General features: G+C 37.3%; 1 protein-coding gene and 1 pseudogene across 1 annotated transcript; both read left to right on the plus strand.

The window, feature by feature from the left end:
* Nucleotides 1-841: 841 nt before the first annotated feature.
* On the plus strand, nucleotides 842-1,791 carry LOC123464533 (annotated as a pseudogene).
* A 17,065-nt stretch (nucleotides 1,792-18,856) lies between these two features.
* LOC102399660 (putative olfactory receptor 8G2) lies at nucleotides 18,857-19,816 on the plus strand. The gene has a single exon (XM_045165623.1). It carries the CDS (start codon nucleotides 18,881-18,883, stop codon nucleotides 19,814-19,816), a length of 936 nt encoding a protein of 311 aa, XP_045021558.1. The 5' UTR covers nucleotides 18,857-18,880.
* Nucleotides 19,817-27,541: the final 7,725 nt, after the last annotated feature.

A 27,541-nucleotide genomic window follows, 5' to 3' on the forward strand; every position in this document is an offset into this window, starting at 1 on the left:
GTGGTGGAATACATGACCTATATTGAGGTCATTATATTCTGAACCATAAGATTGACAAAATTAGAATAAAGGAGGAAGGTTCCTGAGTCTGGAAATGCCACTGAGGTATAAGTATGAAGTCTGCCATGAAGTTAAGTTTCTGCCTTCTGGAATCAAAGTCCTGGGAGAAGGAAGTTGGAACATTAAAGCCATAGATCTCAGGTGAAATGATATAGTTTCCCATTCCTTTAGATATTCTGGGTTATGATTCTAATAAGGAAAATAGTTGAGAATAATACAATTACTTTTCATAGATTTATGAATCATCTGTTAATTTATTAGAGAAAGCACACACTACTCATATATTCCAAGTGAAATAAACCAATACAATATTGTAAAGTTAAAAAATAAAACAAAATTAAAAAAAATCCTAAAAGATGAAAAAAAAAATACAATGCCATTTTACATGAATATTATTAAGACATACATAAAGAACATGGGAAGAAAGAAAAAGTCCTCAGAGGTCTCAATAGTACTGTTCACTCTGATTTTAAAAATCTATGGGTTGGTGTTTTCTCTTAAAATGTTATGAAGTATCTTAATTATAAATTTCATGAAGTTTGTATATTTTTCCTCTGATTAAACTAGGATCATTGTTTGTCTCAGAGGAGCGGGAGAGACTCAGGAGAGCCCTGCATCATGAGTCTCTTTTTATGAGGGATCAAACAATGACCCTCCGAGAATTGCTCTCCCCAGTACCCACTCACAGGAGCACACGTGCCCACAGACACTCACACACATGCACACATGTGCATAAAATCTACTCATTTTCTCTTTCAACATAGGACTGATTGAGAAGATAATGGGCCCTGGAAATCACTCCTCAGTGACTGAGTTCATACTTGCTGGGCTCACAGAACATCCACAACTCCAGCTGCCCCTTTTCCTCCTCTTCCTAGGAATCTACATGGTCATGGTGGTGGGGAACCTGGGCGTGATCACACTGACTCTGCTCAGTTCTCACCTGCACACCCCCATGTACTTTCTTCACCAACTTGTCCTTTATTGATCTCTGTCAGTCCACTGTCATTACCCCCAAAACGCTGGTGAACTTTATGACAGAGAAGAATATTATCTCTTATCCTGAATGCATGACTCAACTTTATTTCTTCATTTTTTTGCTATTGCAGAGTGTCACATGTTGGCTGTGATGGCCTATGACCGCTATGTTGCCATCTGCAACCCCTTGCTTTACAATGTCACCATGTCTTATTACATCTGCTTCTGCCTCACAGTGGGAGTTTATATTTTGGGCATCACTGGATCCACAATTCATGCAGGATTTATGTTGGGACTCCTTTTCTGCAAGAACAATGTGGTTAACCATTATTTCTATGATCTCTTCCCACTCTTGGAGCTATCCTGTTCCAGCATCTATGTTAATGAATTATTGGTTATATTCTTAAGTGCATTTAACATTTTGATTCCTGCCTTAGTTATTTTGCTTCCTACATCTTCATCATCTCCAACATCCTCCAAATCCACTCCAAGGAGGGCAGGTCCAAAGCCTTCAGCACCTGCAGCTCTCACATCTCAGCTGTTGCTATTTTCTATGGATCTATTGCATTCCTGTACCTGAAGCCATCATCAGTCAGCTCTACAGACCAAGAGAAAGTGTCCTCTGTGTTTTATATCATTATTTTGCCTATGCTAAACCCCCTTATCTACCCCCTACAAAATAGGGATGTCAAATTTGCACTGAAAAAAATTCTAGACTGTGCAAAACATATGTGAACAGAGCCAATATCATGATGGCATATTAGTCATTTGGACTGCCAAGAAATCCCAATTCATAATTATCTAGAATATATTTAATAGAAAAAACTCTATTCTTAATTGATCCCTTTATAATAGGTGTTAGTAACTTGTTTTCCAACAAATATATATTATTAGGACTCTAAGAGGTGAATTCTTTGGTGATTAGGTCAGAACTAATAAGTAATAGAGAAGATAATTTGAAATTAATAAAAATTCCAAGATGTTGCAGCTAATGTTCCTAGTTCTCAATCCATTAGGAGACCCATTCAAATTTTCATGTCTGTCTGTTGTTGCTCAGTTACTCAGTCGTGTCCAAGGACTCTTTGTGATCCCAAGGACTGCAGCATGCCAGGCTTCTCTGTCGTTCACCATCTCTGGGAGTTTGCTCAAACTCATGTCCATTGAGTTGGCAGTGCCATCCAACTATTGACCATCTTGTCCTCTGTCATCCCCTTCTCCTTACTTCAATCTCTCCCAGCATCAGGGACTTTTCCGATGAGTTGACTCTTTGCCTCAGGTGGCCAAAGTATGTTTCTCTGAGTTTTCTCCAGTTTTATTTTCATATTATATTTCATTATGTTAAGTATTAGACCTCCTTAGTACGAAGTTTCAAATTTCATGAGGTCTATAACTGTGATTTTGTAATTCTTTTATTCCAGTTTAAATAGCATTGAGTGGTAAAATTCTTTCTAAACTCAACATCCAAAAAACTAAGATCTTGGCTATGGTGCCATCACTTCATGGCAAATAGATGGAGAACAAGTGGAAACAGTGACAAATTTTATTTTCTTGGGCTCCAATATCCACGTGGATGGTGACTGTGGCCACAAAATTAATAGATACTTGTGCCTTGAAAGAAAAGCTATGATTAACCTAGACAGCATATTAAGAAGCATATATAACACATATATCTCTATATTTTCCCTCACCATTTCCCTTTTAGTAGTAGAGGAAAATAAAGTCATCAGTTTCCTGGTGAGTCTTTTAAAAAACTTTTCATGGGGTGTCAGTATCCCGCTGATGCAGACTGCACATTGTAAAGTAAAAAAAAAATTTTTTTTTTGAATATTGCTCTTAATATGTGTCAAGTCTTATGAATAGTCTAAATAAAATTAGCAGAGATCAATGAGAATAAAAAGTTTCAAATCTGACACATAAAGGTTTCCCTTCTGATTTTCTACTTACTCCTCGTGGGCAATTACTTTAGAAAATTTCTTTAGTGTATGTCTTTAAAATTTCCTAAAGTTTTGAACTTTAAATTAGCTTGACAGAGAAGTCCCTGGAGCTCAAACAAAATCTATCATATCCTTGTTTACAATACATAATCTGATAAAAGCAAGGTATCATATCTATTAAACACTGGTGAGTCAATGGGGAAAAGAGAAATTCTGATTATTTCTGAAGAGTTGATACTTGTGAGACAAGATTCTAGTGGGAGATCATTATCATTATTTGTTCCCCATCAGACTCTTAACATGAGTACCAGAGAGTATAAAATCATCATTTATATCAACCAACTTTTACAGAAGGCTGCTGACATGTTCAGAGGTCAGGACCAATGATTCACAATAGAGAATATTAGATCCTGACCCTCAACAACAAGGAGTCATGCAAGGTGAGGACTCAGAACTATCCAGCAGAATCATGAGAATAATTTTTTCCTTCAGAAAAATAGGGAAGAAAAATACAAGGTACTGACATCTTGGAAAGCATCTGTGCTGTGTCTGAATCCCAACTCTTAACTATTAAAATTTAGAGTCCTTTAATTTGGCTCCCTCCCACAGCATTTAGAGATGCTCATAGTTATTTATCTATCTCTACCTGTCATTACTCTAATATTCACACTCCCTCATGAACAGAGATTTCCTGATTCATCTACTTGTTCCTTCTACTAAAATGATGGCAAAGACTTCCTTGTTTACTCACTTCAACTCAGGCAGTGTAAGCATTTCATTGACCTGTGTTTAGTCTCTAACCTATCTCTAAATTTCTTTCAATATTTTTATTAAAAGCACGTGTTTACTGGTATTTGTTGTAAGTCAGGAACTGTGCCAAATACTGTATTGAGTTTACAGTCTAATAGAAAAGAAATATCAATTAAAAAAATAAACTCATAATAAGTATATATACTATTAAGTGTGTACTTAACCACTTCAGTATTCTTGCCTTGAGAACCCCATGAACAGTATGAAAAGGCAAAAAGATAGAACACTGAATGATGAACTCCCCAGGTAAGTAGGTGCCCAATATGCTACTGGAGATCAGTGGAAAAATAACTCCAGAAAGAATGAAGGGATGGAGCCAAAGCAAAAACAATACCCAGCTGTGGATATGACTGGTAATGAAAGTAAAGTCTGAGCATGGCCCTGCCCGTCAGAACAAGAACATTACTTCTGTGATCTCTTTCCACTCTTGGAGCTATCTTGTCCCAGAATCTATGAATAAATAATGAATTATTGGTTCTAGTCTTGAGTGCATTTAACATCCTGACTCCTGCCTTAACCATCCTTACATCCTACATCTTCATCCTCTCCAGCATCGTCCAAATCCAGCCCACTGAGGGCAGGTCCAAAGCTTCAGCACCTGCAGCTCTCACATCTCAGCTGTTGCTGTTTTCTTTGGATCTGCAGCATTCATGTACCTGCAGCCATCATTTGTGAGCTCCATGGATCAAGGAAAAGTGTCCTCTGTGTTTTATACCTGCCTTATTCCCCTGCCAAGTCCTCTGATTTACAGTCTGCAGAAAAAGGATGTCAAATTTGTCCTGAAGAAAGTTCTGGAAAGAGGAAAATGTATATGAATAGAATCAATAGCATGATGTCATAGAAGTCCTTTGGTTTGCTTAGATAAGCAGTGTGTTAGATTTACTTTTCAAATTTTTGGAAATTTATTGATACGTCTCTATATAATTCACCTCCAAAATTCTCCTCCTGGCTACTTCTTTGAACATACATTACAATGATTATATAAGGAGATATACAATAATAAAATTTAAAAAGTTATTGAATATTAATGGAGCTTAGTTTTATTTTTAATGATAGTATATCTAGGAAGAACAACAATGCTTATGATGATTATGGTGAAAATCACCATATTATTGTATGGTGCATACATATGCAATAGTAATGTATATTATCAAGATTTATGAAATATAAAGCACTATGCCCAGTATTTTAAATTTATAGCTGGGTATTTACTACATACCTTCAGGACAAATTCTAGTATTGTTTTCCCTTGGAGAGAAGAAATGGAAGGTTATTTCATTTGTTCATAGGCCACAGTCCCCAACATAATAAATGATAGAGCAGACATAATAAGTGGTACTTTTGCACAAGAAGATTGTGAGTAAGTCCAATGCCTTCCTGAGAATTCCCTTCTATATATCAAGCATCATCACTTTCCTAAAAGACAGTGTTTCTTTCCTCTAGATGTCTTCTATGCTATTTTCAGTTTTATTTCCTTTGAGATAATGAAAATAATAAAAATCTTTCAAACTGTACTGGCCAAAGCAAAAAATGCAAATATGGAGATTTATTGCAGCATTTCACAGTAGAGAGTCATTAAAGAGATTCAAATTATAACTGATATGAACGTATTTATAAAAGCAGCCAAACATTGTCTTACCTTTATACTAATAATGCTATAGCTATTTATAAAGCAACTGTTCATGAAAGCCAAATATCCTGCTGAGTTATATCACTTTCATGTTGTTAATGCTCTTTTGTCCCATAACTTATAGAGTTGCCATTTCATGTTCACATCAGTCACTCAGTCGTGTCCGACTCTTTGCAATCCCATGGACTGCAGCACATTAGGCTTCCCTGTCTATCACCATCTCCTGGAAGCCTCTCAAACTCATGTCTATTGAGTTGGTGATGCCATCAAACCATCTCATTCTCTGTCGTCCCCTTTTCCTCCTTCCTTCAATATTTCCCACCATCAGGGTCTTTTCCAAGGAGTCAGTTGTTTGCATCAGGTGGCCAAAGTATTGGAGTTTCAGCTTCAGTATCAGTCCTTCCAATGAATATTCAGGACTGATTCCCTTTAGAATTGACTGGTTTGATCTCCTTTCAGTCCAAGGGACTGTCAAGAGTCTTCTCCAACACCACAGTTCAAAAGCACCAATTCTTCAGTGCTCAGCTTTCTTTATAGTCCAACTTTCACATCCATACATGACTACTGGAAAAACCAAAGCTTTGACTGCATGGACCTTGGCTGACAAAGTAATGTCTCTGCTTTTTAATATGCTGTCTAGGTTGGTCATAACTTTTCTTCCAAGGAGCAAGTGTCTTTTAATTTCATGGCTGTAGTCACCATCTGCAGTGACTCTGGATCCCAAGAAAATAGTTTCCTACTGTTTCCATTGTTTCCCCATCTATTTGCCATGAAATTAGAGATGGGACCAGATGCCATGATCTTAAGTTTTTTGAACTTTGAGATTTAAGCCAGCTTTTTCACTCTCCTCATCAAGAGACTCTTTAGTTCTTTGCTTTCTGCCATAAGGGTGGTGTCATCTGCATACCTGAAATGATTGGTATTTCTCCCAGTAATCTTGATTCCAGCTTGCGCTTCATCCAGCCCAGCATTTCACATGATGTACTCCACATATAAGTTAAATAAGCAGGGTGCCAATATATAGTCTTGATGTATGTTAATGCTCTTTTGTCCCATAATTCATAGAGTTGCCATTTCATGCTGTGTTTTCTTTAAAACACTTCTTCTTTTCCCTCATATTATTGCTTTTTGATTGTGGGTCTTTATAATGATAAATTCTTTTGTTATTCTAAATAGTTATCTTCTGTCTTTTCCTAGTTTAAACCATCCTATTCATTATTGCCATATCAATGTCCTTTAGATCGTGTGCTGCCTATTCACCTAATATAACAAGTTGCAGTGTTTACTTATAAAATCCTGATATTGGACAAAATATATAATATAACTTTGTTGGTTTTTACTCACTAAGTTCTGTTCAACTCTTTGTAATCCCATGGACTGTAGCCTGCCAGCCTTCTCTGTCCATGGGGTTTCCCAGGCAGGAGTACTGGAGTGGGTTACTATTTCCTTCCCCAGAGGATCTTTCCAGAGGATCTTCCCAATGTATTTGAAGATGCATGTCTCCTGAATTGGCAGGTGGATTCTTTACTGCTGAGCCACCAGGGAAGCCCATAAATATAACTACCTCCCTGTATTTTATTAAACATTCATTCAATATCATAATCATTTTCAAAGAACACTCACATTTATCATTTGACTTAATTTTCATCAGTCATATGGGCTCATTTGCTTAGTCATATCTGACTTTTTGCAGCCCCATGGACTGTAGCCCACCAGGCTCCTCTGTCCATGGAATTTTCCAGGTGAGAATAGTGGGGTGAGGTGCCATTTTTACTTCTGGGGATCTTCCGAAACCCTCATCTCTATCTCCTGCATTGGCAGGGGGATTCTTTACCCCTAGAGCCACCTGGGAAGCCAGTCATATAAAAGAGGGGAGATGGCTACAATCACAGCTCCTGTCGTAGGCATGATTCCTAGCCCAGTGCTTTTCCCAACAAGCACAAATGGATTAACAGAGGACAAATACCAAGGGTCCTGGTGGATAGATCCTTGAACTACCGGGGCTTAGGCTCTTAAATAAAACATTGACTGAGTGACAGGAAGTGGTCTCACTAGAGAAGAAAAGCCTATGCAGACCCACAAAAAACAGGTCATATTCCACATGATATGATAATTCTACCAGGCTTGAAAAGTAAATAGCAGACCATTCATGAATCATATGTGGATCACTGTAAAACGTCACCTGTGTGTGTGTGTGTGTGTGTGTGTGAAGGGAGTTACTAAATGTTTTTTTAAATAGGGAAGTGACAGAGTTTTGAATGTCAGTAAAATCACTCTTAGGTTGTGTAGAGGACGGAGGGAAAGACAAGGCTGAATTCAAGGAAACAAGTCAGCAGCCACTTTTTTTTTTTTTTTTTTTTTTTTTAGTGGAGATTTTTGAAAAACTGACAGAGTGAAGCGTGTTGAAGGTTCAAGAAACCATGAGGATAAATGCAAGTGCCTAGCTTACAATAGTAAATAAAAGAATGGATAACAGTGGAACTCTTATGATGAAGCTCACTAACTCTAGAATAGAAGCCATGGCAGAAATGGGTCACATAAGTCAGCATAAAACTCAAACTCTATGACTCTTTGTCTTTATCTTTGTGTCTGTGTACTCATATATTTATATATACATGATAAATAAATGAATATGTATATATATATTTTTTCTCCTGTCAATACATATACACTGAAAGAATTGAAACAATAACGTCTATGAGTCTCTAAATAATCTTTATGATCATATAATAATTTATAAAGGCCAGTTTATAGTCTTTCTATTTTTGACCTTACCCAAGCCCCAGCTCTCTTTCTCTCTTCTTTTATTCAGCATAATGGAGTAATTGTCAATCACAGACTCCTTTCCTATAAGATATCACCCCAGAAACCTAGAACCCTTAATATCATCCCAGAATCCTGTGGCCATTGCGATTCCAAACTTAAAAGAAACTTTCTGATGTATGTACATGGAGCCCCTGCTTGAATCTGAAAGAATTATAGTGGGAGGGATTAAAAATAAGAGATCATATACAACCTTGTTTCTCAGAGTGTTCCATGTACTGGCAAGGTAAAAACTGCATAATCTCAAGTGGTATATGAGAGTGGCTAAATCAGAATCTACATTTAAACAAGATCACTAGGCTATTCCTGTGCACACTAAATTTTAATTGTTTTTAAAAATATATCTATTCCCAGACAAAGCTTAAGGTTTTGAATCTAAGGTTTTGAATTAATTGATATAGGGTACAACTTGGCTCAGTTCAGTTAAGTTCAGCCGCTCAGTCGTGTCTGACTCTTTGCAACCCCATGGACTGCAGCACGCTAGGCCTCCCTGTCCATCACCAACTCCTGGAGTTTACTCAAACTCATGTCCATTGAGTCAGTGATGCCATCCAACCATCTCATCCTCTATCGTCCCCTTGTTATTGAGGTTTAAAAATATCCCTTGATGATTTAAAATATACAGCCATATTTGAGAAACACTATAAAAGTCAACTGTAAAGTCCTTCGAAAAAGACCAAGCAAATACATTTAACCACATTTCATAAGAACTTCCTGATGTGTGTTTCCAGTTTAACTTTCTTGACTCATGTTGCAATCTAAGATTATTTCCAATTATTCCAGTTTTAGGGAAAAAAATAAAAGTATACAAGAAAAAAGAAGGGACTTGAAACATAGGTCCCTAAAAAGAAAATATTTCATTAAATATACAGTTTAACAAGTAGAATTATTTTAAATGACTACCTGAAAAAAAATCACTGCCAGGAGCCGGCATATTGCATATTGAGTGCAGCACTTTCCACAGCATCATCTTTCAGGATCTGGAACAGCTCAACTGGAATTCTATCACTGCCGGGAGCAGGAGCTCTGCCCATGGCAAAGGTCATGAGGAAGGAGGCTCGGCACACGCAAAGGCGGGATCGAGCCTCAGGAGTCCCCCTGGAAATTCTCGAGCATCTACCCCCAAACCAGAGTCTGCCTACTTTCTGCTTTGTGCTCTCACCTACACCTCTGACTTTAGGGGGGCTGTCCCCCACTACCTCTCTCTGAAAAAAGAGTTAGCTTACAGCTCCAGTTAATAATTCCTGGATGTGACAGTGTTTCAACCTACAAACTCCTTTGGAAATCCTCTAGCCTGCCTGAATAGGTTTTTCCGGCCACATGTGATTGTTCAGAGCCTCCCAACTGTGAGAGGCAGGAGATGTTCTAAACTGTCTAAACACAGATTCATTTGAGTAGTTAAAAGATTGATTAGAAATTGTATTGGTGAAGGGTTTTTCACTTACTGAGCCAATGTTTGCTGCTAAGTCTCCATACTCCTTACCTACTGTGTCCTTGGCAGTGTATTGATTGATATAATGGGTGTATAGAAATGTAAGTAGTAGCCTCAATGTTTGTAACCTTGGACCCTTGAGTTAATTCTTTTCTTGATTGAGCCCACCTCACCTTTGCCCTATAGGAATGCAGCTTTGTCCAATGCTTTTTTGGAGGCTGGTGCCTGACTTTGGAATAATCACCTTTAGAGAAAAATAAGTTTTCTTAAAATGTTAACAGGCCTCCTGGCCAGAAGATGATGTAATTCACCTGAACTTTTGCATATGATAAGTTTGAAAGCCTGGCTTCGATTAGGACCAGGAACTGCTGTCCTTGCATGACTCCACCCCTTCCCCCATTATCCTCTATGCACAACTTAAGGTATAAAAACTACTTTGAAAAATAAAGTGCGGGCCTTGTTCACCGAAACTTGGTCTCCCCATGTTGCTCGCTCTCTCAAATTCTGGCTAAGTCTCCATCTGGAGCGCGGAACCTGCCATGCTTACTAATTATGCCTGGGCTTCTAAGATCCGACCGGGGAGGCCTCAGTGTCTCCTCTCCTTCGGGAGAACGGGAGGACGCCTGCGGCCTACGTAAGTGGTGCAAGCTTCTTGTCTTGAAGTTTTATTGGTCTCCCGCGTAAACCAAGCTACTCAGCCTCTTTTCTCCACTGAATTTTCCTACTGAGCTATTCTCATTCTATTACTCTTTACATCTCTAATTAATATCTAATTGAAGCTATTGTATCCTGATCCTCGCCGACGCCGTCCCCGCTTCAAATACCCTGGATCAGCCGGGGCTGGACCCCAGCAAATCACATATTTGATTAATATTCTGAACTCTTACCCCACTACCTCAAATTCCAGTTTTATATAGATTTGACTTTTGCATCAATTATTTACATTACTTATGTGTACCTGCTAAGTTGCTTCTGACTTTGCAACCCCATAGACTGTAGCCCACCGAACTCCTGTGTCCATGGGATCCTCCAGGCAAGAATGTCTAAGTGGGTTGCGATGCCCTCCTTCATGGGATCTTACCAACCCAGGGATTTAACACATGTCTGTTACATCTCCTGCATTGGCAGGCATATTCTTTTCATTAGTGCCACCTGGGAAGCCCCATGTTACCTCTACATAAGACAAATTAAATATATATATATTTTTGCAATGAAGAAATATTTAATTTTTTAACATTTTAAGCCTTATTAACAATAAGATGACTTGTCAGGGTATGTCCTGATCCTCTAAAACCTGCTATTCACAGTGTTGACACTGAAGGGAAAGCATTGACTAGGAGCTTATAAGAAATAGAATCTCAAATCCCCTTCAGACTTGCTGGATCAGGATCTGCACTAAAAAAAAAAAAAAAAAAAAAAGTCCTCAGGAGACCCTGTGAACTAATCTGTATCATGAATTGTTCAGAATTAACAAAGATTCCCTCTTGAAAGAAAAATTTTAACAGTTTGGGAAATGCCAACTGCAATTGCTTCTTTTCTCAAGAGCTTGTTCCCTGAGAAATGGAAATCCCTGGAGGGTATTTGACTCTATTTTATTTATTGCCTTGAGCATCTAAAACCAGGACAAACCTCCACAGCACAACAGTCATAACTTCTCAGGGGACTGTCCTGAGGATGTTTGCTTCACTGAAGCTGTAGAAACACACACTGAAGACTTAGAATTGGAGATGCTGACCTGCGATGGAGACCAGCTTCAAAAATGGCTCCGACACCAGGGCTGTGCCTGCTCTCCCAGCACTAAGGACAAAAGAATTCTGGGTTCATATTACTCCCAACAAATCATTAATGCTATTTTCCTCTGAAAGCAGAATGCCAAAGTAAAGAAAAACTGATGTTTAGTTTTCCAGGAGTAAAAAAGGTAAGTGTTTTGATTTCAGAGCAATCACCTTGGGAATTCAGGGCAATGTCTCATGATATCTTCATTCATCCATATTATACTCATTTCTTCATAAAATATTTTTTAACTTGCTATGATGTGCCAGATGTGTGCTGTTTACTTGGATGCAGAGGACAGTTTAGTTTGATTTGGCCCATCCTCTGGCTTACAGGTAGCACTTGTGGTAAAGAATCCACCTGCCAATGCAGGAGACAAAAGAGGCATGGATTCTATCCCTGAGTTGGGAAGATCCCTTGGAGAAAAGCATGACAACTCACTCCAGTTTTCTTGCCTGGAGAATCCCATGGACAGAAAGCCTGGAGGGCTACTGTCCATAGTGCCGCAAAGAGTTGGACACAACTGAGGCGACAGCATGCACACATTGGCTTACAGTGCAGCTCAAATCTTAAAACTGTGGCTCAGAAATGAGTTTTCTGAGCATGCAGTGAGAAGGTCCAATTATTTAAAAGGAATTGGTGGTTCCTATTATGACAGCAAATATAAATGAAATTGAAAAAGAAAAAAATATTTACCAGAAAGCAGAGATAAATGAGGTTGCTGCTACTGCTGCTGCAAAGTCGCTTCAGTCGTGTCCGACTCTGTGCGACCCCATAGACGGCAGCCCACCAGGCTCCCCCGTCTCTGGGATTCTCCAGGCAAGAACACTGGAGTGGGTCGCCATTTCCTTCTCCAAAGCATGAAAGTGAAAAGTGAAAGTGAAGTCGCTCAGTCGTGTCCGACTCAGCGACCCCAAGGACTGCAGCCCACCAGGGTCCTCCGTCCAAGGGATTTTCCAGGCAAGAGTGCTGGAGTGGGGTGACATTGCCTTCTCCGAAATGTGGTTGGTAAGGCTATTATTTCATGTGAAAACAAGAGCAAATAAAATACAGATAGTTTGAGAGAATGTAACCCATCTCAGAAAATGAAAATTTAAGTGGGAAGTAAGGTTTCTAAACATAAACAGAACAAAATGTGAGCCGAGTCTGGCAAGAAGTAGGGTACATATTCTCACTATCTTAAATGCGGTGGAGGAAATCTTTTCTCCACTGTCTCTGGAAGTGGATCAAATTCTGAAGTATGGTTGAGTGTATTCAGTCATTAAGAATAAGTGCCTCACTTATTTCTAAGAATTCAAATTGTTATATTTTCCTTTTATTTCACAAAGAGTATATTTTTAGATCTTTCTAATATTGTACATAAGTTCTATTTTCTTCTCTTTAGATTCTTTTGCGATATATGATGATACCTGCTAATTATGCCATTACCTTAAAATATTTTCCAAGTTCAATACATTTTATTTGCTTTCCATTTTGTCAATGCTCCTCCTTAAAAAGAATACCCACTGATAGTTGCTCAGTCATGTCTGACTCTTTTGTGACCCCATGGATTGTAGCCCACCAGGCGCCTCTGTCCATGGGATTCCCAGGCAAGAATGCTGGAGTGGGTTGCCATTCCCTTCTCCAGGGGATCTTTCCACCCAGGGATAGAACCCAGGTCTCCTGCCTTGCAAGCAATTTGTTTACTGTCTGAGCACCATCAGATCAGATCAGATGAGTCCCTCAGTCGTGTCCGACTCTTTGTGACCCCATGAATCACAGCACGCCAGGCCTCCCTGTCCATCACTAACTCCCAGAGTTCACTCAGACTCACGTCCATCGAGTCAGTGATGCCATCCAGCCATCTCATCCTCTGTCGTCCCCTTCTCCTCCTGCCCCCAATCCCTCCCAGCATCAGAGTCTTTTCCACCATGGAAGCCCTCAAATATTTTCCAAATTCAATAGTTCTTATTTGCCTTCCATTTAGTCAATGTTCCTCCTTAAAAAAGAATATCTATAACAAAACCCAGAACTACAGATGTAATTTAAATGTAGCACAGTGCTTCCTAATCTTACGGCACTCTCAGAATATGGTCATATTTGTATGAGGTAGCAGATTAAGTGGACAAGACAAAGTGGCCAATGGTGACCACCTAGGAGTTTATGGATGTCACAGACTCAACCTGACTCCCTCAATGATGAAGACCAAGACCTCAGCACTGTTATAAGCTGTTCATGACATTTTAGTTCCATGGAAGATAAAAAATAAAAATAAAAATGACCTGACAATTTTCAAAATGGTAAATGGCTTGCAATTTCAGTTAAGTAGAACAAAAAGGAAAGAAGAAAATCTGAAAAACTGATAGTTGTTCAACAATTTCAACCTGTTATTAAAAACTTGACCATAAAGGACACCAGGGGCTTCCCTGATAGCTCAGTTGGTAAAGAATCCACTTGCAATGCAGGAGACCCTGGTTCCATTCCTGGCTTGGGAAGATCCACTAGAGAAGGGATAGGCTATCCACTCCAGTATTCTTGCACTTCCCTTGTGACTCAGCTGGTATAGAATCTGTCCACAATTCAGGAGACCTGGGTTTGATCCCTGGGTTGGGAAGATACCCTGGAGAAGGGAAAAGGCTACCCACAGCAGTATTCTGGCCTAGAGAATGACATGGACTGTATAGTTCATAGGGTTGCAAAGAGTTGGACACAACTGAGAGACTTTCATTTACTTTTCAAAGGACACCATAGGTCTAGATTGTGTCAGTGGGAACACATCCAAACATTTAAGGTACTTTTTATATTCCAAGAATAGAAAGAGAACAATCATTTTATAAATCTCTTATGAGGTCAAGAGGTTTTAAAAACAGTTCCAGCAAGAACATTACAAACAAGAAAAATTAGAAATCCATCTTTCTTACGATTATGGAAATTTAATGTTAGCAATTTGAATCTAGCTACACACACACATCCACATACATACACATCATATGGCACACAGAGAAAGTGAATTTATTTTAGACATACACCAATATTTAAATTCAGTGCAAATCAAAACCACAATGAGGTACCATTTTACGCCAGTCAGAATGGCTGCTATCCAAAAGTCTACAAGCAATAAATGCTGGAGAGAGTGTGGAGGAAAGGGAACCCTCTTACACTGTTGGCGGGAATGCAAAATAGTACAGCCACTATGGAGAACAGTGTGGAGATTCCTTAAAAAACTGGAAATAGAACTGGCCATACAACCCAGCAATCCCACTTCTGGGCATACACACTGAGGAAACCAGAAGGGAAAGAGACACGTGTACCCCAGTGTTCATTGCAGCACTGTTTATAATAGCCAGGACATGGAAGCAACCTAGATGCCCATCAGCAGATGAATGGATAAGAAAGCAGTGGTACATATACACAACGGAGTATTACTCAGCCATTAAAAAGAATACATTTGAATCAGTTCTAATGAGGTGGATGAAACTGGAGCCTATTATACAGAGTGAAGTAAACCAGAAAGAAAAACACCAATACAGTATACTAACACATATATATGGAATTTAGAAAGATGGTAATGATAACCCTCTATGCGAGACAGCAAAAGAGACACAGATGTATAGAACAGTATTTTGGACTCTCTGGGAGGGGGGATGATTTGGGAGAATGGCATTAAAACATGTATAATATCATATAAGAAACGAATTTCCAGTCTAGGTTTGATGCAGGATACAGGAAGATTGGGGCTGGTGCACTGGGATGACCCAGAGGGGTGGTATGGGGAGGGAGGTGGGAGGGGGGTTCAGGATGGGGAACATGTGTACACCTTGGTGGATGCATGTTGATGTATGGCAAAACCAATACAATATTGTAAAGTAAAAAATAATAATAATAAAAAAATTTTAAATTCTAAAATTAAATATTTTCTTTATTATTATTATTATTTTTTATTTCTTATAAAAATCTACCTTCAAACATTCAACTTAATGTCTAGAATTTGTATTTAATTTATTAATTTCTAAGACTTATCTCTATCACTTTTTTCTACCTACTCAGTCATATCACTTATACATAAGAGATTTATTTCTTCCTTTCCAATCCTTACTTTATTCTAATTGCCTTATTGAATTTGTTAGTATGTTCAGTAAAATAATGAATAGGAATGGAGACAGTAATTATCTTTGTCACTCTCACAGTACCAGAGGACATATGTCATGTTCCACTATTAAGTTTGTTGCTTGCTATGCCTGTTCTTTAAACAGATTTTAGAACTTATTATCTATTCTGCATTTTCTACAAGGTTATTATTACTATTGGATATTGTTTCCTTTTCTATATTTTAGAAGGAAATCTGTAAAATTACTGTCGTTCCTTTCTTAAATTGAAGACCAGTGAAAACATTTGAAGTGGTATTCTAGCTTGAATAATGAACCTGCATACAAATAATTTTGTGAAGTGCATACAAATAATTTTTAAAAAGTTCTATGTCCCCTTAAGAAGAATACATGTCATTTAATTGCTACATGCAATGGAATTATGCATAAATTACACATTTATACACATTTACAAACCTTGTTGAGATCCTCCTTAATCCTTTCCAATTTTTGTTAGATTTTCTATTTAAATTAATATTATTAATTTATTTTAAAATGTATTTTGGTATATTAATATTTTTTTCACACTCATAGCAAGGTACAACTTTATCAAGATTAAGAATTATGCACCCATTCTAAGAATAAATTTCACCTACAGGAGTTTTGATAGTTGCATACACTGTGCACTGAAAGCAACATCTCAGTAATGACATGAAATGTTTTTAATCATCCTAAAATCTTTTATCACGGCCTTTTCCAGTTATGCTCCCATGCCCCATGCTGTCAGTTATTGGTCTATCTTTATCTCTTTATAGATTAGTCTCCTTTTCTAAAGCTTTATATAAATGGAAATATGCATCTTCTCTTCTATGCATATTGGCTCTTTTTACTCAAGATATTTTCAAGATTAATCTGCATGTATCTGTGATTTGTTGCATTTTATTGGTGAGTAGTATTCTACTCTGTGTGCATACGTATCACAATTCATTTTAGTTGGTTGAGTACTTGCCTTATTTCGTGGTTTTTGTTGTTAATAACAAATACTCTATGCCCATTTTTGTACAAGTCATTATGTAGGGATATGTCTATTTTTATCTTGAGTAAAAACACCAAAGATTAGAGTTATTAAATTATGTGTTATATATTTTTTAAATATAAATTTATTTATTTTAATTGGAGGTTAATTACTTTACAATATTGTATTGGTTTTGCCATACATCAACATGAATCCACCACAGGTATATACGTGTTCCCCATCCTGAACCCCCTTACCTCCTCCCTCCTCGTACCATCCCTCTGGGTCCTCACAGTGCACCAGCCCCAAGCAACCATTATCATGCATCGAACTTGGACTGGCGATTCGTTTCATATATGATATTATACATGTTTCAATGCCATTCTCCCAAATCATCCCACCCCCTCCCCCAAACCCCCACCGAGTCCAAAAGACTGTTCTATACATCTGTGTCTCTTTTGCTGTCTTGCATACAGGGTTATCATTAACATCTTTTTTTTTTTAAATTTTATTTTATTTAACTTTACAATATTGTATTGGTTTTGCCATGTATCAAAATGAATCTGCCACAAGTATACATGTGTTCCCCATCCTGAACCCTCCTCCCTCCTCCCTTAAATTCCATATATATGCATTAGTATACTGTATTGGTGTTTTTCTTTCTGGCTTGTTATCTTGACTTTATAAAAATTGTCAGTTTTCCAAATTCATTGGACAGTTTTATACCTTTTTTAGCTATCTGTATTTGAGACCTCTGGTTGCCTCACATTATCTCAAAACTTTGGGTTGTAAGTTTTCATTTCTGTTTCCTTTCTTCTCTCTTCTTTGTAGATGTGTAGTGTTTTTTCATTCATGTTTTAGTTTAGTTTTCATTTCCCTGATGAATAGTAATTTAGTATCTTTTCATATGCTTATTAATTATTCTTTTATTTTCTGTGATAACATCTGTTCAAATAGTTTTCTTATTTTTTAATTTGCTTGTCTTCATATTATTGTCTTTTCAATATTAATTTATATTTTCAGTAACAGTCTGTAGTCAGTGGCTTGCTTTTAATATTCTAATAATACACTTTGAAGAACAATTTTTAATTTGGATATAACAAAATTGATCAATATTGTACAGTTAGCATATGTTCTAATACATACTAACTATACAATATTATAGTTTAGTGTTTAAACTATAGTTTAAATGATACTTTAGTGTTTTTTCCAGAAGTTTAATAGCTTAGTTTTTTGCTTAGAATTAAGATTCATTTCAATTATATTTTTATTTAGCTGTGAGGTAGAACATTTTAGAGTTTGTTTCTTCTTTTTAATTTTTATTCAAGTGGAAATTATTTTAATATACTTTGATCCATAAACATAATATAATCTGTTTATTATTTAATAGAATAGGGAACTGCATCTATTATTCTATATCCTCTAATTTTGTGACTGTTTTTATACCCTCTTAATGAAAGATAAAAATGTCTTAAACATTATAACTGATTTTTCTATGTATTTTGAAGTGTATGATTATCTCTTATTTTCAATTGATAACATATTATAACAACAATTATTACCATTTTCAGAGTGTTAAACCTTGTTAATTAAATAATGAAGTTATTTTACTTTTCCAGGTTTATCAACTGTAAATGATAGGTCAGTAGAAGAACACATACACTTGGACTTTAAGGCATATTCACTTAAGCACTATATTTCTTATCTCAAATAAAGACAGAGGCATTTGGACCATAAGCAGGTTAAAGGTGAGACAATTCAGGTATCATATATGCACAATGAAAGTTGTCTGTGTTATTTTAATTCAAGAACAATATTAAAAATCTGATGATTTTATGTAGAAACCCAAATTTTTGATTTTCAGAAAAATAATTCTGAAATCTAGTAATAATGTGTCTCTTTTCACCCCTGGCAGAAATCAGTTGCTGGTGAATAAAAGATTTTGCACTTATATGGGATTTGCTCTTTCTAGGTTGATGCTCAATCAGCTTCTGTCATTTTTAATAGGTCTTCTAAGTTTTCAAGTCTGCAAACCACACTTTAGGAAAAAACATTTAAAGATAAATGAAATGTTCAAACTAAGGAGTAATCACTCAAAAACCTAAACTGATAATCAGCCAGAGGTCTGACATACTTTTAAATTAGATAATTTAATACCTTTAATATAAAGGTGCAAAAACATTTAATTAAGAAAGTATTACTTAGGTAAACTTATCCAGAGTTAAAATTATTCACAGAAACCAAGAGAAAATTCAAATGATTAATTTTCTATGTAATTTGCCATTAATAGGGGGCATAGAAAAATCATGAATCCAAAAACTGTCTCTTACTCTCTCCCCTTCAGAAACTACCCAGAGAGAAATGGCTGCAGGAAATCACTCCTCAGTGACGGAGTTCATCCTCGCTGGGCTCACAGAACAGTCACAACTCCAGCTGCCCCTTTTCTTCCTCTTCCTAGGAATCTATGTGGTCACGGTGGTGGGGAACCTGGGCATGATCACACTGATTGGGCTCAGTTCTCACCTGCACACCCCCATGTACTATTTCCTTACCAATTTATCCTATATTGATCTCTGTCATTCCACTGTTGTCACCCCCAAAATGCTTGTGAACTTTGTGACAAAGCAGAACATCATCTCCTATCCTGAATGCATGACTCAGTTGTATTTCTTCATTGTTTTTATTATTGCAGAGTGTCACATGTTGGCTGCAATGGCATATGACCGCTATGCTGCCATCTGTAACCCCTTGGTTTACAATGTCACCATGTCTTATCACATCTGCTTCCGCCTCACAGTGGGAGTTTATATTTTGGCCATCATTGGATCCACAGTCCATACAGGATTTATGTTGAGACTCCTTTTCTGCAAGAACAATGTGGTTAACCATTATTTCTGTGATCTCTTCCCACTCTTTGAGCTATCCTGTTCCAGCATCTATGTCAATGAATTATTGGTCATATTCTTGAGTGCATTTAACCTCCTGACTCCTGCCTTAACTATCCTTGCCTCCTACATTTTTATCCTCTCCAACATCCTCCAAATCCGCTCCAACAAGGGCAGGTCTAAAGCCTTCAGCACCTGCAGTTCCCACCTCTTAGGTATTGCCATTTTCTATGGATCTGCAGCATTTATGTATCTGCAGCCATCATCTGTGAGCTCCATGGACCAAGGGAAAGTGTCCTCTGTGTTTTATACCATCCTTGTGCCCATGCTGAATCCCTTGATCTATAGTCTGCGGAATAAAGATGTCAAGTTTGCTCTGAGGAAAATTCTGGACAGTAGAAAACATTCATGAATTGAATCTGTATCGTGATGTCATAGTAATAATTTGCCGTGAGTTAGATTTGTTATTTAAATATTTATAGCTTCAGTGACACTTCCCCATATAACTCATCTCTAACATTCTTTTCCTGGACACTTCTTCAAAGGTATATTACAAAGATTATGAATGGAGAAATGGAAGAATAAAATAAAATGTTCTTGAGGATTAACAGAGCCTTTGTTTTATTTTTAATAAACTACAATAAAGCAAAACTACAGCAATGATGATGATGAAGAAAATTATAGTAATATATTTTATTATGCTATTATTTGTAGAGATGTGGAAGGACCTAGAATCTGTCCTATAGAGTGAAGTAAAGCAGAAACAGAAAAACAAATATCATTTGTTATAAAGAAAAAACTAACATTGTAAAGAAATTATATTTCAATAAAAATAACAAATAATGAATGATTTATGAAATATAAACACTATACCCTATCTTTGAATGGGTAACTGTTTACCATATTCTCTCATGGCAAGCTCTAGTATAATTGAAGCTTATTTCATTTGAGAAAATGATTGAGTTTTTTTGACAGTTTCAATGTGGAAAAATGATTGAGAAGCACTGTGTCACCCAATTGTAAAACTTTTAAAAATAATTGAACCTAATATATTTAATCATATTTTATAAGTGCTCCCTAATGTGAGTTTCCAATTTATCTTACATCATGCTAAAATCTAAGACTGCCTCCAGTTATTCCAGCTTTGGAAAAAAAGCAAAAGTATATATAAAAAAATATATTTTATGAAATATAATTGCCTAATAAGAAACTATTTCATTAAATATACAATTTAACAAGTAAAATTATTAGTGATATTAATTATTATTATTAGTGAAATTATTATAATAAAAATTATTACTTTTTATTAAAAAACCCCAAATACTACATCAATATTCTGAATCCTTGCCCCATAATTATAAAATTCAATTATATATAGATTTCATTTTTAAATCAATTATCTATATCACCTATTTCTATAAAAATTAAATATATTTACTACATGAAAAATGATATTAATTCATTATTAAAGCTTTCTGGCTTTATTAACAGTAAGATAAATTGTCGGAATATGTCCTGATACTCTAAATCTGCTATTCGCAGTCTGGACCATGAATCCACAGCACTGGTAGGAGCTTGTAAGAAATGCAGAATTTCAGATCCAACTTAGACTGGCTGGATCAGGATCTGCATTTTAACAAAATCCTCAAGATATCCCGTGAACAAATCTTTATCACTAATTGGTAAGTTCAGGATTGACAAATAATACCTTTTGAAAGAAAATGTTGGATAACTGGGGACCCGTCATCTGCAATTGCTTTTCTCAAGAGCCAGTCTCTTTAGAAATGAAAATCCTTGGGGAGTATTTGACTCCATGTTATTTATTGTTTGGTATATCTAAATCCAGTACAAACCTCATAGTATGGTGATCACAAGAGCTCAGGGGAGAACTGAGAAAGGTCAGGATGTTTGCTACCCTGAAGAAACAACACTGAAGGATTAGAATTGGAGATGCTGATGTGTGATGCAGAACAGCTTCAAAATTGACTCTTAATACCAAGGCTGTCAGACCTGCTCTCCCCGCAGTAAAGACAGCAGAATGCTGGGTACCTATCACTCCCCACACTAACACTAGTGCTATTCTTCCCTGAGAACACATTGTGAAGTAGATTTGGCATTGATTTCTAGGAACAAAGAAAGGTGAGTGTGTTAATTTTGTACTTGATATTTGAGACTTCAATTATGAAAGTAATAATCATTAGCATTCAGGCAAATATTCTACAACTTCTTCATTCATATAATTATCAATTTATTCATAAACCATGTTTTTAAACTTGCTGTGATGTGCCAGATGTGGGCTATTTTCTTGGATATAGAGGAGACTAAGTCAGATTTGTTCATCATTTAACTTATAGTGCAGCTGGAGTCTGAAAATGTGCTGTTTAGAAATGAAAGATTCTTGAGCATGTAGTAAGAAAATCTAATCGATTAGAAGGAGTCTAAGGATTTTTGCTTTTCTTGTGGCTCAGGTGGTAAAGAATCTGCTGTACAATGCAGAAGACCTGGGATTAATACTTGGGTTGGGAAGATGCCCTGGAGAAGAAAATGGCAACCCACTCCAGTATTCTTGCCTGGAGAATCCCATGGACAGTGAAGCCTGGTGGGCTAGAGTACAAGGGGTCGCAAAGAGTCAGACATGACTGAGCAGCTCTCACTACTACTACTATGAGGACATTAGATGTAAATGAGATTAGTAAAGAAAAACTGTTTAGCAGATAATAGAGATGAATGAGGTGGTGAGACTTATTTCATGTGAAAACATGAGCAAGTAAAAATCTAGACAAGTTGAGAGAATTTGACTTACTCCAGAAAATGAACAATTTCTGAATTTGAATGTAAGTTTCTGAAACTGGAAGGAATCAGATGTGAACTGAGTTTGTTTGAGTGTATTTAGTGATTAAGAATAGACATTTTGCACTGGGATGACCCAGAGGGATGGTATGGGGAGGGAGGTGAGAGGGGGGCTCAGGATGGGGAACACGTGTACGCCCATGGTAGATTCATGTTGATGTATGGCAAAACCAATACAATATTGTAAAGTAATTAGCCTCCAGTTAAAATAAATAAATTTATATTAAAAAAAAAGAACTCAAAGGTTTAGAATATTTTCCTTATATTCTTTTTTTTTATGGTTATCCCTTTTTTTTATTTAATTTTATTTTTAAACTTTACATAATTGTATTAGTTTTGCCAAATATGAAAATGAATCTGCCACAGGTATACATGTGTTCCCCATCCTGAACCCTCCTCCCTCCTCCCTCCCCATTCCATCCCTCTGGGTCATCCCAGTGCACCAGCCCCAAGCATCCAGTATTGTGCATCGAAGCTGGACTGGCAACTCGTTTCATACATGATATTATACACGTTTCAATGCCATTCTCCCAAATCTTCCCACCCTCTCCCTCTCTCACAGAGTCCATAAGACTGTTCTGTACATCAGTGTCTCTTTTGCTGTCTCGTACACAGGGTTATTGTTACCATCTTTCTAAATTCCATATATATGCGTTAGTATACTGTATTGGTGTTTTTCTTTCTGGTTTACTTCACTCTGTATAATAGGCTCCAGTTTCATCCACCTCATTAGAACTGATTCAAATGTATTCTTTTTAATGGCTGAGTAATACTCCATTGTGTATATATACCACTGCTTTCTTATCCATTCATCTGCTGATGGACATCTAGGTTGCTTCCATGTCCTGGCTATTATAAACAGTGCTGTGATGAACATTGGGGTACACGTGTCTCTTTCCCTTCTGGTTTCCTCAGTGTGTATGCCCAGCAGTGGGATTGCTGGATCATAAGGCAGTTCTATTTCCAGTTTTTTAAGGAATCTGCACACTGTTCTTCATAGTGGCTGTACTAGTTTGCATTCCCACCAACAGTGTAAGAGGGTTCCCTTTTCTCCACACCCTCTCCACCATTTATTACTTGTAGGCTTTTGGATCGCAGCCATTCTGACTGGTGTGAAATGGTACCTCATAGTGGTTTTGATTTGCATTTATCTGATAATGAGTGATGTTGAGCATCTTTTCATGTCTTTGTTAGCCATCTGTATGTCTTCTTTGGAGAAATGTCTATTTAGTTCTTTGGCCCATTTTTTGATTGGGTCATTTATTTTTCTGGAGTTGAGCTGTAGGACTTGTTTGTATATTCTCGAGATTAGTTGTTTGTCAGTTGCTTCATTTGCTATTATCTTCTCCCATTCTGAAGGCTGTCTTTTCACCTTGCTAATAGTTTCCTTTGATGTGCAGAAGCTTTTAATGTTAATTAGGTCCCATTTGTTTATTTTTGCTTTTATTTTCAATATTCTGGGAGGTGGGTCATAGAGGATCCTGCTGTGATGTATGTCAGAGAGTGTTTTGCCTATGTTCTCCTCTAGGAGTTTTATAGTTTCTGGTCTTACATTGAGATCTTTAATCCATTTTGAGTTTATTTTTGTGTATGGTGTTAGAAAGTGTTCTAGTTTCATTCTTTTACAAGTGGTTGACCAGATTTCCCAGCACCACTTGTTAAAGAGATTGTCTTTAATCCATTGTATATTCTTGCCTCCTTTGTCAAAGATAAGGTGTCCATATGTGCGTGGATTTATCTCTGGGCTTTCTATTTTGTTCCATTGATCTATATTTCTGTCTTTGTGCCAGTACCATACTGTCTTGATGACTGTGGCTTTGCAGTAGAGCCTGAAGTCAGGTAGGTTGATTCTTCCAGTTCCATTCTTCTTTCTCAAGATCGCTTTGGCTATTCGAGGTTTTTTGTATTTACATACAAATTGTGAAATTATTTGTTCTAGCTCTGTGAAGAATGCTGTTGGTAGCTTGATAGGGATTGCATTGAATCTATAGATTGCTTTGGGTAGATCTTTCAAATGCCATATATAAAATGTCATTTGTCTCTTTAGAGTCCCTTGAGATATATGATGAAATCTGTTAATTATCCCAACACCCTCAAATATATTTCAAATTTTACACAGTCTTTATTTGCTTTTTATCTTGTCAATATCTCTCCTTAAAAAGAATATCCATAACTAAACTCCAAACTCCAGAAATAATTAAAGTGTAGCACAGTGCTTCTTAACCTAATTGCACACATAGAAAATGGTAATATTTGTGTGAATTGACAGGTTAAGTGAATCAGGCTGCTTGTGACTATGGTGATCAGTTTAACATATGATGAAGTATTGGTTCATTCACACTTCCTCATATTTGTGGCTTTGTAGTTCCATGGAACTAGTATTAGAAAATAATGTTATTGGATTTGTTACTGATCATACTCTAGACATTGTGTTTCTCCAAGTGCAATCTGAAACTAATATCATTATTAACCAGTCACTTACTTTGTGAGTTTTATTGAGTTAAAAAAGAATTGATCCCTTATTCTTTTCAAGTGAATGGCACCCAAAGCTATGTCCAGTATACAAAGAATTAGGTTTTTTAAAATCTAAATTTTAAACATAAATACACTTTGCTTTGCTAAATTTCAATTTGTTTGTTTCAACTGTTTTCAGTGTTTCTACTCATTTTTCCAGTTGCTGTCACCATCAGGGTCTAGGTTGTACAAACTTGGAAGGTTTTGCTGATCACAGAGTGTGCACTAATCAGGGGGCATTGGCAAAGTTAAAGCCCAAGCTTCACTGAGAAAAGAAAAATTTGAGAGAAAGAGAGTTTGAGTGCCAACTGCTCTTTTCTAATTGTACTCCTTCCTATCCCCATTAAAAGTCAAATAAGCTAAAGGCCAGTAAGAAGTACCTTTGTCATTTTTAATGTTCAGTGGTTTCATCTTATATTCTGATAAATGACTTAAATCCAACATATATATCATTGTTATATACATCTAGATAGCATATTCAAAAGCAGAGACATTACTTTGCCAACAAAAGTCCATCTAGTCAAGGCTATGGCTTTTCCAGTGGTCATGTATGGATGTGAGAGTTGGACTGTGAAGAATGCTGAGTGCCGAAGAATTGATACTTTTGAACTGTGGTGTTGGAGAAGACTCTTGAGAGTCCCTTGCACTGCAAGGAAATCCAACCAATCCATTCTAAAGGAGATCAGTCCTGGGGTGTTCTTTGGAAGAAATGATGCTAAAGCTGAAACTCCAGTACTTTGGTCACCTCATGCGAAGAGTTACTCATTGGAAAAGACCCTGATGCTGGGAGGGATTGGGGACAGGAGGAGAAGGGAATGACAGAGGATGAGATGGCTGGATGGCATCACCGACTTGATGGACCTGAGTTTGGATGAACTCCGGGAGTTGGTGATAGACAGGGAGGCCTGGCATGCTGCAATTCATGGGGTCACAAAGCGTAGGACACGACTGAGCAGCTGAACTGAACTGATATACACCTAATTCTTACATTAGGTGTATAAATGGAACTTGGATCAGGACTAATAAATAACAGAAGACGTTTTGAAACAAAAGTTACAAAACATTCAGCTACCTTGCTCTGAATCCATTAGGAGACTGCTCAAATTTGCATGCCCCTCTGAGTCTTCACTCCAATTTTATTTTCATACTATGCTTCTTTATAATGAATATTCAGTTCAGTACAGTTCAGTTCAGTCGCTCAATCATGTCCGACTCTTTACAACCCCATGAATTGCAGCACGCCAGGCCTCCCTGTCTATCACCAACTCCTGGAGTTCATCCAAACTCAGGTCCATCAAGTCGGTGATGCCATCCAGCCATCTCATCCTCTGTCATTCCCTTCTCCTCCTGTCCCCAATCCCTCCTAGCATCAGGGTCTTTTCCAATGAGTCAGCTCTTTGCATGAGGTGGCCAAAGTACTGGAGTTTCAGCTTTAGCATCAGTCCTTCCAATGAACACCCAGGACTGGTCTCCTTTAGGATGGACTGGTTGGATCTCCCTGCAGTCCAAGGGACTCTAAAGAGTCTTCTCCAACACCACAGTTCAAAAGCATCAATTCTTCAGTGCTCAGCTTTCTTCACAGTCCAATTCTCACATTCATATATGACCACTGGAAACACAGTAACGTTGACTAGACGGACCTTTGTTGGCAAAGTAATGTCTCTGCTTTTGAATATGCTATCTAGGTTGGTCATAACTTTCCTTCCAAGGAGTAAGCGTCTTTTAATTTCATGGCTGCAATCACCATCTGCAGTGATCTTGGAGCCCCCCAAAATAAAGTCTTATACTGTTTCCACTGTTTCCTCATCTATTTCCCATGAAATGATGGGACCAGATGCCATGATCTTAGTTTTCTGAATGTTGAGCTTTAAGCCAACTTTTTCACTCTCCTCTTTCACTTTCATCAAGAGGCTTTTTAGTTCCTCTTCACTTTCTGCCATAAGGATGGTGTCATCTGCATATCTGAGGTTATTGATATTTCTCTGGGCAATCTTGATTCCAGCTTCTGCTTCTTCCAGCCCAGCATTTCTCATGATGTACTCTGCATATAAGTTAAATAAGCAGGGTGACAATGTACAGCCTTGACGTACTCCTTTTCCTATTTGGAGCCAGTCTGTTGTTCCATTTCCAGTTCTAACTGCTGCTTCCTCACCTGCATATAGGTGTCTCAAGAGACAGGTCAGGTGGTCTGGTATTCCCATCTCTTTCAGAATTTTCCACAGTTTATTGTTATCTGCATAGTCAAAGGCTTTGGCATAGTCAGTAAAGCAGAAATAGATGTTTTTCTGGAACTCTTGCTTTTTCGATGATCCAGCAGATGTTGGCAATTTGATCTCTGGTTCCTCTGCCTTTCCTAAAAGCAGCTTGAATATCTGGAAATTCACAGTTCACGTATTGCTGAAGCCTAACTTGGAGAATCTTGAGCATTACTTTACTAGCATGTGAGATGAGTGCAATTGTGTGGTAGTTTGAGCATTCTTTGGCATTACCTTTCTTTGGGACTGGAATGAAAACTGACCTTTTCCAGTCCTGTGGCCACTGCTGAGTTTTCCAAATTTGCTAGCATATTGTGGGCAGCAATTTCACAGCATCATCTTTCAGGATTTGAAATAGCTTAACTGGAATTCCATCACCTCCACTAGCTTTGTTCATAGTGATGCTTTCTAAGGCCCACTTGACTTCACATTCCAGGATGTCTGGCTCTAGGTGAGTAATCATACCATGTTTATTATCTTGGTCATGAAGATCTTTTTTGTACAGTTCTTCTGTGTAT

This window comes from Bubalus bubalis, chromosome 5, assembly GCF_019923935.1.
Source record: "Bubalus bubalis isolate 160015118507 breed Murrah chromosome 5, NDDB_SH_1, whole genome shotgun sequence".
NCBI lineage: Eukaryota > Metazoa > Chordata > Mammalia > Artiodactyla > Bovidae > Bubalus > Bubalus bubalis.